Genomic DNA, 14188 nt, shown 5'->3' with positions numbered 1-14188 from the left:
CGCCGCCCCCGGGGTAGCCCGGCGCGGGGCCGGGGCTGCACGCGCAGGCCGGGGCGCTCGCCCCCGCGTCCGGCGGCCCAGCGAGGCAGCGCGGCCGCGGCCCCGACCTCTGCCGGCGCGGGGCGGGCGAGCGCGCCGTCAGGCAGCGCCACGGGCAGCCCGCGACGCAGGGTCCTGAGGCGGGCGCGAGGGCCGTGCCCCGGCGGGCGGGGCCGCGGGCCGGGCGGGGCCTGTTTCCCCGGGAACGACCGTGCGTATAAGCTTCCGGACAGCTCGGCTTCCGCCGGCCTCGCTGCTCCGCAGCTTTTCCGCCTGGAGCAAGGCGGAGGTTCCCGTCTGCAACGCGGGCTCGGGGCACACGGCCTGTTACCTCGGCAGCCGGCCCGACTTGGCCGGTGCGATGTTCACGCTCTGGGCCCGAGTTAGTGCGCGTACCGCCGCGCTACGGTGGGGCTCGCAGGGCTCCCCCGGGAACGGGTGGAGGCGGCGATGTGACCCTGTGCCTTCTCGCGGAGGATGCGGAGCAGCAGCGGTCGCTTCTGACGCGGCCTGGGGCATGTGAGAGACCGATGGGAGCGTTCGTGTAGACTGTGGCGATGGCACGACAGCCTGTGCTTGTTAGGACTCTCAGCTAGTACAACGAAAGGGTGCGTTTCACTGTGTGCAATCCAGACAGTGATTTTTTAAATGGAGAAAAAGACCTAAAGAAATGTAATTGACATCTTTGGTTAAAAAAAAAAAATCACAACTCATTTGGTGGTACTGACAGTTGACTGGGCACAACAGAAGAGTCAGCGGATCAGAGGGGAGAAATGAAAATTAAACTCACGAAGACATACTGCTTAACACCCACCAGAATGCTTAAAATTAGAAAACTGAAATAATGAAATTTTGGTGAGGATGTGGAGCAGTTTTGGAAATCTCATACACTGCTGCTGGCAGTGTAAAGTGAGTTAACCACTTTGAAAAACCGGCTCAGCAGTGCAGCCTTGGGTGTGAAAATGCCAAGTCCACAGAATGTTCATAGCACCTAATTTATTCATAATTGCCTGGAACAGGTGTTAAGCCAACTTCGTTGGGGGAAGAGAACAGGAAGCGTTTTATCATGCTGATTGCCCCTTTATCGTGTGGGGGATGGAGAGGGCCCAAGTGACATTACCTGACCAGAAAATTCAGGACTGGTTGATTGTTTCTGGGAGAGCTGAAACTGCATTTAGATCAGTTACTATATCTAGGTTTGGTGTCATGGGCTTCTAGCAAGAGTGACACCATGTTGGGCCTATGGTTTTCTCTTTAACATGGCAAACACCCAGGTGTTTAGATAAACAAACTGGAATCACCGTGAGAATCCCGTGGTGGCACACTCTTTAGCAACAATGTGAGTGAATCTGAACCACGCTAAACAAGAGTCCCCACACAGAGGTACATCTCGTACAATTCTGTTTGAGTCTCAAAAACAGGCAAAGCCTGTGGTGCTAGATATCAGAACAGCGGTTGCTTCTGAGTATGGCGGTCAACTGGGCGTGAAAGAAATGCTGTGCACCTTGCTTGGGTTGATAACAGATACACGTTGGCCAACATTTGTCAAACCATACCAAACTGTATACTTAAAACCTGTGCCTTCTTAGTGTGAATTTTGTCTACATTTAAAATTAAGGATGCCTTGCTAGAATGAAAGCTTACCCTGAGAACAGATCTGTCCCCAGCCACTCCCCAGGTTTGACCTTTTTAGGAATATGAGCCATTGTGTAATGATGAGAGCTGTACCCTGCCTGCCCCTACCTGCTTTGCGTGAGTTACTGAATTTCCCTATGCCTCAGCGTTCAAAGGTAAATGGTGACGGTAACTGCACTGTCTCAGAGGTGAGGATGGCTATATGCTACAAGCTATGGCTATGTTACAAGCCACTGTACAGTAAGGGTGTAATAAATGTTCGTTGTTGTTACTACTTCATAGTTTAAAAACGAAGTTACCTAGATACATGCCTCTAAGGGGTGGCAGGGTGCTCCCCAGTGTTGGGGACTTTGGTGGAGTGATCATGTCAGTTTGGAGAGGAGGACTGACTGCGGCGATTAGGAGTGTGTGGTGGCCGTCGCCATCAGCATCCAGCCTCCACTCTTTAATAACTGCCAGTCATAAGTGGACACACTACTGTTAGCTAAAAAACACATCCCGTGGCCCAGGAACAAAGCAGGACAATGGACAGTGCTGTACACAGCCGGTGCCTTCCACATGCTCACTCCTTTCCACTGGGAACATGCAGGCAGGCAGTTGGGACGACGAGTGGCTGTCCTGGGCCACATGTGGAAACAGTACCTACACAGAGAGGAGGCATTTTGTCCTCAGCACCATGAAGCTGCCCCAATCAGTCCTGTTCTAACATTTGGGCTGTTATGTGAAACACAACTTCTCTCACTTAAGCCTCTGAATTTTGGGGTGTCTTAACAGCAGCTTCACCAGCCTAACCAGTATCCTAACACCAGGATTTTCTGTGGAGTTCGGCTCGTAGTAGGGATCCCATAGCCCGGATGCTCCTCACTGCCCTCTGACGCGGTCTACACGAGATGAACCGAGGCCGAGATAACCAAGGGGAAAAAAAGAAAACAGACGTCCGCCTTTCAGCCAGCCTTACTAAGGGCCACTCTGCCCCCGAGGCAGGCGTGAGAATCAGTACAGCCCCGCAGGTGGGAGCAGACTGCCAAGAGATGCACAGAAACCGAGCTTAGAGAAACGCGGTCCTTTCTCAGAGGAGCAGCTTTGACCTAATTCCTAATTATAGTTTAACTTCTACCCTAATCCTAACTCCATTTCTGATCCCATGTCAAGAGAGGGCTAGGGAATGAGTCGGTCCCAAAGATCGAGTGGGGATGTCTAGTTTCACAAGGAGCATGATTATCCTTCCACGAGAAGGGAAAGCGTGTGGACGTCCAGCCACACGTGATGTTACATCGGGTGGGGGTCCAGTCGGGCAGCCCATGCCAGGTGACTCAAGAGGAAGTGTCCTGGGAGCGACAACGGACAGCCACAGCAGGAAGCTACTGTGACTCTCGGAGCGCACCGCGCAGCCCAGAGGTGGAGAAGATGCAGCAACTGAGGAGGCCGTGCCGGCAAGGAGCCCCAAGTTTCCTTTGAAGATCAGCAATGGGGGTTCCACACAAAGGTGCCAGGATCTTGCAGAATTTTAGGAAGTCTTCAATACAGGATATAGTACTTGCTTCTAATTATAAATCTGCTCCACGAGCGGCGTCCGCATTGGCTGACGATACGCAGCCACCATTTCCACGGCAAATGAACAAGGCAGGGAACCCGCAGCTGGTGTTTCCTTCTCTCCAGGCTACCTGGGGCTCACCTGAGGCTGCCCTGTCCGCCAGGCCCCAACGCCCATGATCTAGGAGAAACAGGGACTCTCCAGAAAAACTGCAATCAAAAGAAACGACGCAAGATGGTAAAAACTGAGCTGCAGACATGTGAGGGCACACGGGGAAGGGTGTGTAAAGGACAGTTGAGCCAGGTCTGTGTTCTGCTCATGGTCCCAACCCTAGGGGACAAGCAGCCATGAGCTGGAGTCTCCAAGGACAACAGTTGGGAGCTTCAGATCTGCCCCAGTTAGGGGTATTTACACCTAGGAATTGAAGGGGACCAAGGTTTTGCCGCCCTAAAGCTGCCTTTTGGGATATTGACTTTCAGCTGGTTGTTAAGAGAGAAAAAGACTCAGAACCTTGGGCCCTCGCCACCTTCCTGCCCAAGAGATTCAGATAGAAAAGCCTGGTTTCGGAAGGGGCCCTGCGCAAACCCCCTGAGCATCACACAGACTCCAGGCGGGGGCCTTACCGCTGGACCACCCCACGTCTCACTGTTTTCTGGGTGACCTGCCACGAGTCTGCTCTTCTTCAATTACTTGCAAATTACTCATTCTCACTTTCGATATCTGAGACCCCATTCCCACCTTTTCTTTGTCCACAATGTCACATAAACCCAATGTTGCCTTGCTGTCTTTGGAATTTTCATGCTTACGTGAATTCCCTGTGCGCACGTGTTAAAATCGGATTTTCTCCTGTTCACACATCTCTGCTGATCTGGTAAAAGCCCGGCTAGACCTCAGGAGGTGGAAGGGAAGGTATGCATTTAGCCTGCCACAGACTCATCAAGGCTCCAAATCCGGCTTCTTCCCCAGGAGAGCTGGTTTTCACACCTCTAGGCACAGCCAGGAGCGCGGACTCTGCTCTGCGACGACCGCGGGCAGCATGGGAACCTGGCCTGTGGCAGGCGTGCGCACTGGTCGGGAGGGGCTGGGTCTGTTGCTGTCATTCACGACTCCAAGTCTGCAGAGCTGGAGGGAACGGTCATCCTCATCCTCACTTCCCGCCCATCGTGCGTCAGCCGCTGGCGTTCGGCTGCTCGTGCAGGTCACAGCTCCTCCGTCGCGATGCTGTCGCCAAGGTGGAGCATTGGGCAGCAGTCAGTCATGGTCCAGAAAGAACACACCTGTGCACCGCTTCCTTGCCGGAGCGAGCTGGGCTTCCTGCCCACAGCCTGGAAGGCAGACGACGACCACGTGTGGAGGGCACTGTGGGACGTGTGCCACGCAGTACGTGCTCTGTCAACTAAGAGAAGCGTCGTCTCTATGCAGACGCCGGCTCGGGCCAGGCTGCCCAGGGTCTGAAGGCCAAGCTGTGAGCACGGAACTCGGCCGGGCGGGGCAGTGGGCCCCCAGCACGAATGAGCAGGCGCATGCCGCCGCCAGCAGCGGCAGGGAGTTCCGAAGGCTGGAGACGGCCTGGCGGCGCCGAAGCTGGTGTCCGGTGGAAGCCGACGCAGAGGAAGGAGGGGACGGGATGGGACCGTGAGGAGGACCCGCTCCCAGAGCCATCCCCCACACCACGCAGGCCACAGGAGATCAGCCGCAGTTTCAAGCTGCCCGCTGTTCCCAGGAGGAAGGTGCTAGACCCTGCTTTTTACCGGATTCCGTGACATTCAAAGTCAAGTGCAGACAGGCGTAAAGGCAAGCAGAGTCCTCGTAAGCGCGGCCTCCGGTTTCCGAAGCTGCTGCTTGTGGAGAATTCCTTCTCATCTCGGAAAGGCTTGGAGGCTCTTCCCACAGCTGTCATGTTTGTCCGCCCAGCGGCCGCAGGGGCGTCCGTGATCCTGTTTCTACGTCCCGCCTCACCTGCATGAGGCGTGAGACTTCTGAGTGACCAGGTGACTTGTACAGAGCGAGCCTCCACCGCGCCGGCCTCGGCCTCGCGCCCGGTGCGCGTTTGGGCGGCGCTCGGCTCTCCCAGCCCGGAAGCTGCCGCCTGCACACGCGCCACGCGCCGTGCGACGGAAAGGACAGACAGCGGGGACACCTGACGAAGGAGATGGCTCAAAAAATACATTCACTGATTTGCGCGTTCAGTGCCGTCGAGGTGTAGCCATTTCACGTGTGAATGCTCGCGTGCCCGGAGAGCAGCAGGGCGCCCGCCGCTGCCCAGCGCAGCCCGAGCCCGGCCGCCGAGGCCCAGGGGTCCCGGGAACGGGTGGCACCCGCCACACAACCGCCTGACACCGCCGCCTCTGCTGTGCATTCGCCGCGCTGGCGTCGTGACAGCAGCTCCCTGACGACCACCCACCCGGGCTACTCTTCTTGATCAAGAATGAAGCATGGATGACCGGTGAAACCGGCGGCCACAAAACGGACTCGAGTCACGGCCCCACTGCCGTCGGACGGGATGGCAGCATCTGGTGTGGGAAGCAAGCCCGGAGGGCAGCCGCCGCCCCTTCCTCTGGGTTGTTCCCATAAGCACCGCCCCCGACAGTGACACGCAGGCGGGGTACGGGCCAGAGGGGGAGAAACACGGGCGGACGCTCTTCTGCTGTGGTCAAAGCCGCCATGACAAAGTGGGTTTCAGGGCCCGCCTGAAACTTTGGCGGAACAGTAAAATTCCTTCAAGACAAGTATTTGAACAGGGTGTGTAACATGAGGTAAAAGTAACTCCCGAATGTGACAAAATATATGTAAACCCCCCCCAAGAAATATGAAAATCTTTAACAAAAAAATAGTTTATTGCACAAAATTTAAGGAATTCCCAAGCACGTTTAAATTTATAAAAAAATCAACATGCCTTTTAAAGTTACAAGTCATGTGCACAGTGACACCTTTCCCCTGAACACCTCCACCTGATGACTCCCTTTTATGAGGAAATTTTTAATAGAAATGAATAACCTAAACCCACTGAGTTTTCCAGACCCTCTAAAACATTACCCTCATGGACCCTATATAACCTGAGACTACCATACAGTTGACACTCACCTGGGACGTGGAGTCACCGAACCTGTGTGAATCAGGCTCAGAGTGTGTCACTTGTCCCAGCACTATGCACATCACAGAGTCCTTGGAGAAGCCCCCAGGACTTTTCTCCTCAGATACACTGGTCCCTCTCACTTTTAGAAATCTTTACACACCACATTTATCTTTGTTAAAAATAATACTCATGACATAGAAATACAAGTCATGGTGACTTTGCAGTATCTCTATACCGAGAAGCCTTCACACTAGGAGGGTTCATGTGACCTCCTACACTTGCAGCAACCTGGCCCGGATCAAGCAAGAGCCCACTTGACACCTCATCAAAATGCTGCCTGGCAAACCTTCCCGACAGGAGGAGGAAGGCATCTAACGCTGTAAGATCCTCAGCGTCCATCTGATGCGTACTGAGGAAAAATCAATGACAGCCACATTGCAGTAAGTTTTTTTTTCGCAACATAAAAACTATTGACATCGTGAGGTGTCCGAGCCAACATTCTCTACAGTGAGGACGTGACATAGTGTTCAACGCAGAGGATGATGCAATTCACAAAGAATGCAACAGCGAGCCTGTTTTTATAAATACTCCAGACTTGACTTGTTTTTCGTGAGTAAATTCCTAATTCCCACTTCTGCCCACAATAGAATATTTCAAACGTTATTCACTAACAACCCGGCTCTGGGAGGTAGAAGTGCCAGTAAAGTCCCTTGGAGATAAGAAAAAACACACACACGACTCTCAACAAATCAACAACAGGCGATTTAAAAGTCCCACTTCTTGCTGCAGGTGACCCTTAAGGAAGCCCAAAGGCAGCCTCAGCGTAAACACAACAGGTCCCCTAGACATGGAGCCGCCCCAGAGCTCAGACCAGAGACAGGCTGGGTGTCTGCTGGACCGAAAGATAGGAACTGAGGGTGGAGGTGGCACAGGGAGCCGACAGGAGGCCAGAGGGCGTCGTGCGCGCGCACGCACACCGACAGGAACCAGGCGGAGGAAGGGGTGAGAAGCAGAGATGGGCTTTCACCCGCTGGACGTGTCCAGTCAGCTGCCCCTTCCTAAGAGAAGTGCAATCAGTGACCAACGCTCAACGGCAGGCCCTCCGCAGGAGGCCAAGTGCCATTCTTGGTTTTAGAATTAAAACGAAGGGTAATGCAGCCAAAGCAACAGAACGTAAATTACATTTTTCTTTTCCAATGGTACAAAAACAATTTTGTCAAAAATGATTTCCAACTTAAGCTGAAAAGTAGGGTACATTTATAATGAAGTTTTCAAGTATTAGTTCAAGATTAACCTACACAAAGGACAAATGTATTTCAGAAGTTCCGATGCTCACTGGGGAATCTTTTTTAAGCAGTAGATGTCTTTGTGATCAATGCTACTTTATCGATTGACCTCCGAACAACATATTATAAGGAAACACAAATAGCTTAAAAATACCGTCCCGCTTTCTCCACAAAAGAGATAAGTAATACATCGACTCGAACATGTCTGGTCAGTGACACTTCACGTCACCATCAGACCAGGCCACACAGGAGCCATAGGCAGCCGTTCTCTCTTCTCTAACCTATAACAATAAATATCCCTTTAGACTTTCTTAGCAAACGGGAGTCAAAATTACATACCTCAAGTCTCAGTCTGTCAGTTCCTGCGGTGTTTAAGCAGCTCAGGTGGAAAATCTACACACCTCACACCTCAGTCTCACGCACTCAGGGGCCGGGGTCCCTGGTGGGAGCGCTTGGGGGACCTCGGCGCCTTCCTCGCAGGGCCAGCTGCCTCCGCTAGGAAGCCCGCTGCTCACCAGATGGGGCGTTTCAGGACCTCCACCCTCCTGAAGGCTGTCGCCACTGAGCCCAGCACGTCCTCGACGACCATGGCCCTGGGGAGCGTCTCCACTCGGGCACGGGACGCGAGGCTGGGAGTTGTGTTGCGTGCGAGCTGCAGGGCCCCCCTCACCTTTGGCCTCTCCTCACGCCTCCCATGCCAGGCCAGCGTGTGGTGACCGCGGCACCTATGGGGAGTCCTCGTGGCCAGAGGGCCAACCCGGGGGTTGGTCAAGGCAAGGCCGAGCAGGGCTGCGGTCGGACAGGTGGGCATGTGCACTTACGACGTGGGAGGGGCCCTCAAAAATAAAGTGAAGTGAAAGCAATGAAGAACGCTGAGAATATTTGGTTTTCGAAGATAAAGTAAATAAAATAGTTGTTTCTTAAAATATAATTTTCTGACCGACATCCCTTAATCCTACATGTACATCATTTCCTGACAGCAGATTTCCAAAAGGCAATCAATCAATAAAAAGAGAATTCAGGTCATTCTTAAATAATTCCAGCACATAGTTTTCAACGACTCATTACGATTCTCAGTATTTAGATACACGTCCTACGGTGGGACGGCTACTGAAAATAAAATAAAACCAGAGGGGTGAAAACAGTCTCGCTACTGCTCTGACTGACCGGAACAGGAAACAAAGAGGGCACTGCTGGCACCAGGTCTCCATGGCGACCGGCCACCTGCAGGGAGCCACGTTCACCTTCACTTGTGAGGTATCTCCCGCCGAGGACCCTCAGACGCCTGCAAACACTCCTCACGAAGACCTACACTAGGTGTTCACGCTCTGGTCGTTTTGTGGGGAAAGCTGGCTGTGAGCTGCGAACGACCCCCTAGTAACCCTCGCTCTTGTATTTTACTCCTCGTAAAGGTGAACACGAACCTGAAATTCTTAGGAAAACAAGGAGGCGACAGTAAATTAATAACCTTGTGAAAGAATGTTCCTTTGGGCAGTTACACACACTCAGGGTGGGGACACTCGGCAGTCGCCATTCCCAGCCCCTCTCCGGACGCCCTGCTCGGACCGTGTTGCTCTGTGTCTCCCCTGGGGTTGGCATGATCTTCTGGGGAAGCACAGCTGGCTGTAGGGTCCCCCTGAGTCCACGAGGACAGAGACTCATGCACGGTGACGGTGTGTGCCTCCATCTGGCGCTGCAGGCTGTCCATCTCCTGCCTGGGGAGACAAGGGGCAAAGGGAGGCACGCCGGTCAAAGCAGCCAGGAAGGACACCGCTGCCGCCGAGACAGCTGTTCGCTGACACATCTGTGGCGCCTTCAGGGACCAGCAACACTGACAGGGTCACAGAACCTAAGGGACACCTGACACCTTCCTCTGCCCCGTGCAGCAACGGGCCGCAAGGCCACATGCACGTGGGCTTTGCTCGGGGAGGATGGGGGGAAGACAGCCGAGGGCTTAAGGGCGCAGGCCCTGGCGACTTGACGGCTTCTTGTGATCACTTGGCTACAGGCGATTCTCCTGAGAGGCCGAGGGACCCTGCCTACCAGAGACCTGCCCAGCCTTTGCCGGGCACTCAGTGCTGGCGACAAAGCCCCCTCCACATTAACGGTGTGGTGTGAGGATGAGGCAACTGGACCCGGCACGTACTTCAGTTGCTGGAGACAACTGTTGAGGTTCCTGAGGGGCTCCTTGCTCACGGCGGGCGGCGGCCTCAGCAGCTCCTCCAGCAGAGAGGCTGGCACGGGGCAGTCGGGGACCTTCACTGGTGTCATGGGGCTGGAGGGGCTGGCCTCGCCTTTCAGCTCCTTCCTCTGTTGTTAAGAGCACATGGTTAGCTCCCCTACGGCGTCCCCTCAGGTGCTGTCAGCGTGCTTCTCAGCTCCGCGAGGCCCCAGAGGCACCTCCCTCTCGTCTGTGCCCACTGGGCTGGCAGCCACAGGGGCTCAGAAGATGCTGGCCCAATAGGAAACCCCCCTGCCCAACATGTTAAGAGCACAGACCACAGTCCTGGCCCCTCAGGACAGGGCTGCTCTGTGGGGCTTCCATGAAAGACACAACCTGGACTCTGGGTCTCCCTAAAAAATTTAGTCAATTTTCCAACTCATATGACTCCCCTTCCTAGGACTTCAACCTTCTTCCACAGAAAGGCAAACGATGCTAATAAAGCTGCCGATCAGCGCGTCAGAACGCTTCTCTCTCTGACCTGGAAAACACATGCACTGGCTGGAGAAACATGCACCGGGTTTGCCGACAACCTGAGCAGGGCTCGTGACCTCAGCTCTGGGGTCCTGGGGTCCCTGGGCCTGAGCCCATTCTGGGGGCTGCTCTGTCCCAGCTGGGCCTGCTTAGGGGCCGGGGGCTCTTGTTAGTGCTGCAAACGAACCAAGCCCTCATTTGGTTTACAAAGCCCAATACAGCGATACGGTATCTGAATTCGTGGAAAGCAAACATTCTGCTGGAAAAGGCACCACAATCAATCGGCCTGCTGTCCAAGCAGAATGTTCCATCCCTGTTTTCGTTCACACAGCAGCTGCGCGCTGTGGGTCACACGACTCCGTCGGCACGACTGGAGACCCACCAGCCCCACGGCGCCAGGGCCCACGCACCGTCTTTGCTGTGCCGCGTCGCAGGTCCAGCTTGAGCTGCTGGTTCTGCTGGAGCAGAGTTTTCATGCTGCTCTTCAGTTCGGACACTTTAGCTTGAAGCATGAATTTATCTTTCTGGGTCACGGACAGATCTTCCCGCACCATCTCCAACTCAGATCTGATGTTCTAACGAAAGTCCACAAAGACTTTTAAGAGCTAAAAAATCTTAAACACACTGCAAAGGTCTTAATCTGTACATCACAGTTCTAACGGGCTAGAAAAGAAAACTCTGGCTGTTATACGAAGTAGGTGATGATCGCTTCTCGGCATGATCTCCTCTTCAGCAGTCGAGACTGAGGGGTGCAGTCACAGTCACACCCCCAGCGTTCTTATTCCAACTTCAGAGCCTCTGCTGAGGCACTGGTGACACTCCCAAGTCTACATTCTTCAAGGAACCCCAGGAGGCCCCTGTTTGAACTCTAAGGTCAGCGACTAGAATGAGCCTAACCATTACTAAGAACGAACGTAAATCAATTCTAATTCATTCATTCTGAGCCATCCATCACAGGTTCTGTTCCTGACCCTTTCCTCAACTGGAAGTGTGTCACAGACTGGTGATCTTTCACACACTGTCTCATTTACTGGATGTTCTGAGACCCGCGGCTGGTGTGTCTCACACAGCTCAGCCCAGGCGTGGCCCTGGGCTCTGGGCTCCGCCTGCCCCCTTCCTTCTGAAATGGGATGATGTGGCCAAATGGTCTGCTGGGAGCATGCCACGCACCTGCAGCCCCTGTGCACACTCAGTGCCGACCTGGGGACTGCCACCCAACTTCCTGCTCAGCCCTTGCAGGCCAGATACCTGCAGTAACTGCTGAGTTCCATCCAGCTCCTTCCTGCTCTGCTGTTCAGTCAAGTCCAGCTGCTGCTTCAAGGACTGGATTTCTCTCTCTTTCTGATCCACCTCCCATTTGAGATTTTCCATCTAGGGGAGGGAAAAAGTCACATGACCACAAGATTTCTGAAATGGCTTTCTCACACTACCAAACCACTCCAACTATACCTGTGTGTGTGGTTTCATGTCGTACTTAGAAAAAATCAGTGACCCTTCCAAGCAGACCAGGCATGAAGGGCCTGCACGGCAGCCAGTGGGGCCAGCTCTGGAGGCCCTGCCGACTGGGATGCAAAGCTGCCCCAACGGTTACCTCTTGGTTTTCTACAGGCTGTTTGCTCAGCTGCTCATCTAGCTGCTTCTGCAGGAGCTGGAGCTGGGTCCGGGCCTCTGCCAGTTCCGCCTGGAACTCCGCTATTTCCTGGGAATGCTTCCCATCCTGGATCCTAGCATACAACGAGGAAGAATTACAGCGCTCCTCCGACACGAGCCCCGCCCTCCATCCTAAGATGGTATCAGGTCAACATTACCTGTCTCGGGTGAGAGTTGAAATGACAGACCTCACACACTGCTCGCTAAATGAGCCTCACGACCCCCTGGGAGACGCCCATTTGACAAACTACGGTGGCAGCGACAATGCCGCAGGGACCAACAGCGAGCGTCCCTGAACACGTCCAACTCGAGGGTGCCCAATCAGAGCCTACAGTGAACCTTGGAGGTGGGCACAGCCCTTGGGACAAGTGCCTCTGACACTGGGGGGCACTCTGTTCCCAACGATATACCAGCAAGGTGAAGGGAGGGGACCGCACCATCAAGACTGAAATTTGGGGGTTAAGCTGCAGGCTCCTTGAGACAGGAGTCAGATGCATCCTCCTTCCCAGGTCTGCCTCCAGAGGACTCAGCGATTTGCTAGAACCCAGGTGACGTTAGTGTGTCAACTGTGCTAATTAGAGAGGGAGGACAACCCATATGAAGACCCCTTGTGGGGCCTATGCTCACCCCAAAATGGGGCCCTCTGTCTGGGCACTCGCTGCGGACCCCCGTCCTCTGCCACCCTGAAGGGCCCTCTGCCCCGGCACTCACTGCAGACCCTCAGCCTCCGCCTGCAGCTTCTGCACCAGGAGCTCCTTGGCCTGCAGCTCCTTCTTCACCTCGCTCAGCTCCAAGGTGGCGGCCTTAAAGTGGCGGCGATTATGCCCTGCTTCCGCCTTGGCAGCAGCGACCTAGAAGAAAGGACGGCAGCGTCCGCGGGTGCCGTCTGAGCCGTGGGGGAGTGCCACTGCCCGCCACCTCCGGTGGCCCGGCTGCTCCTTCCTGCAGGTTGTTCTGCCAAAGCTCTCCGAGTCCCCACAAAGGGTTGAGGTACCCAACACGTACGTGACGCAAGCGCACAGCTTGAATAAATGTGTCCACGGTTTTCTTGGTCTAAAGAGATTTCGGATCTTTCTCCAAGTTTATCTGCACGTTCCTATTAGATCTGTTCACGGTCCACGTATCCTGCGAGGAACCTGCTTTCCCACCACACCACCCAGCTGTGAGGAAGCCCTCGATCACCGGCCCTGTGCAACTAGCCTTTCCATAGGCAGCAAGTTTCTCTCAAGGTTTCTGAAGCAAGCAGAGTCTCAGAATATAACAAAAATTCATTTTCCTTTCTAATAATTTAGTTTTATCTAATGGCAGTAGCAAGTACTTCTTTAAAAAATTTTAATAAAAATACTTATACGCATACATACTAAACTCTTATAAGTAAGGAAAAACACCCAAATTCAATGGTTGTCACTAGGTAGAGTCAAGATGGTCTGGACTTTAACCTTGATTACTTTTTTAAAAACTTTTTGCCAGCATGTACTATTTCTATGATCAATCAGGCAAATCAGACAAATGCATTTAGAGAAACAAACATTATTCACAAGTACTATCCTTACAAGGAAAACCAAAATCATATATACATCACTCCCCCGGCAGTTTTAGTTGGGAACTTCTTTCTGATGAGAATAAAATTAGCAAGTGACGCCTGAGCACACAGCAAGAATGGGAGGCGAGGGGAGAGAGAAGCAGGGGAGGAGCGCCGTGGACCAACTCAGAGCGGCGGGTCTGCAGAGACCACATGCAAGGACCAAACGCTGAGCGCAGGTCAGGCGAACGTGGGCCAAGAACAAGCCAACTGCTCATGTTACAGTGTTCCTGACACATCTAAAACTAGTTCTATTTTAAAAGAGCATTTCACTGTCTCACATAAGAAACAAAGAATTGTTTTTTTCTGCCTCTATTACATTATCACTAAGGAATTTTTAAGGATGTGGCAAAACCCACGTCACACGCACCCACGCATGCACGCACAAACATGTTCTGAGCCTCTGCTCTGCCAGGCACCAGAAACACGAGGAGACACAAGCTACCGCCCCTTGTTCCAGGAGGCTTACATCCTAACAAGGGGAGACCTACAGAAACAGTAGAGAAAGGGCCAGGTGGCCGATCTGACGCTGGTGAACACCTGAGCGTGGAAAGGAGCCAGCTGGAGAAACTGGTCCAAATGCGGAAATGGTGAAGGGCCAAGGAAACCATCTTTCCTGGCTGTCATTTTGAACACAAATGGGGTCATGTGTTGCCCTGAAGTTTGCTTTAACCCTAAATTCCGCAGGACA

General features: G+C 53.6%; 1 protein-coding gene and 1 long non-coding RNA gene across 9 annotated transcripts in view; one reads left to right on the top strand and one right to left on the bottom strand.

The window, feature by feature from the left end:
• The first annotated feature begins 263 nt into the window (after positions 1-263).
• LOC120615960 (uncharacterized) lies at positions 264-4001 on the top strand. Its single transcript, XR_005656398.1, has 2 exons — positions 264-647; positions 2452-4001. It is a non-coding gene; the product is annotated as an uncharacterized LOC120615960 (long non-coding RNA).
• A 2025-nt stretch (positions 4002-6026) lies between these two features.
• The window catches only part of GOLGA3 (golgin A3), a 36755-nt gene continuing 28593 nt past the window's right edge, over positions 6027-14188 (bottom strand). For 7 of the 8 annotated variants that reach the window (XM_039879170.1, XM_039879177.1, XM_039879172.1 and 4 more), the window contains exons 19-24: positions 12627-12766; positions 11857-11989; positions 11514-11636; positions 10676-10840; positions 9717-9880; positions 6027-9285 (exon numbers count right to left, since the gene is read on the bottom strand). In XM_039879170.1, the coding sequence (XP_039735104.1) occupies positions 9066-9285; positions 9717-9880; positions 10676-10840; positions 11514-11636; positions 11857-11989; positions 12627-12766 (945 nt within the window). In that variant the 3' untranslated portion in view covers positions 6027-9065. Of the gene's footprint in view, positions 9286-9716; positions 9881-9915; positions 10273-10675; positions 10841-11513; positions 11637-11856; positions 11990-12626; positions 12767-14188 lie in introns of those variants that run through there. The other variant, XM_039879178.1, reaches the window with a different exon arrangement.

Source organism: Pteropus medius, unplaced genomic scaffold (genome assembly GCF_902729225.1).
Source record: "Pteropus medius unplaced genomic scaffold, Ma_sr-lr_union100, whole genome shotgun sequence".
Lineage (NCBI taxonomy): Eukaryota > Metazoa > Chordata > Mammalia > Chiroptera > Pteropodidae > Pteropus > Pteropus medius.
Note: the sequence above shows the minus strand (reverse complement) of the source record. Positions and strands in the feature narration are given on the sequence as shown.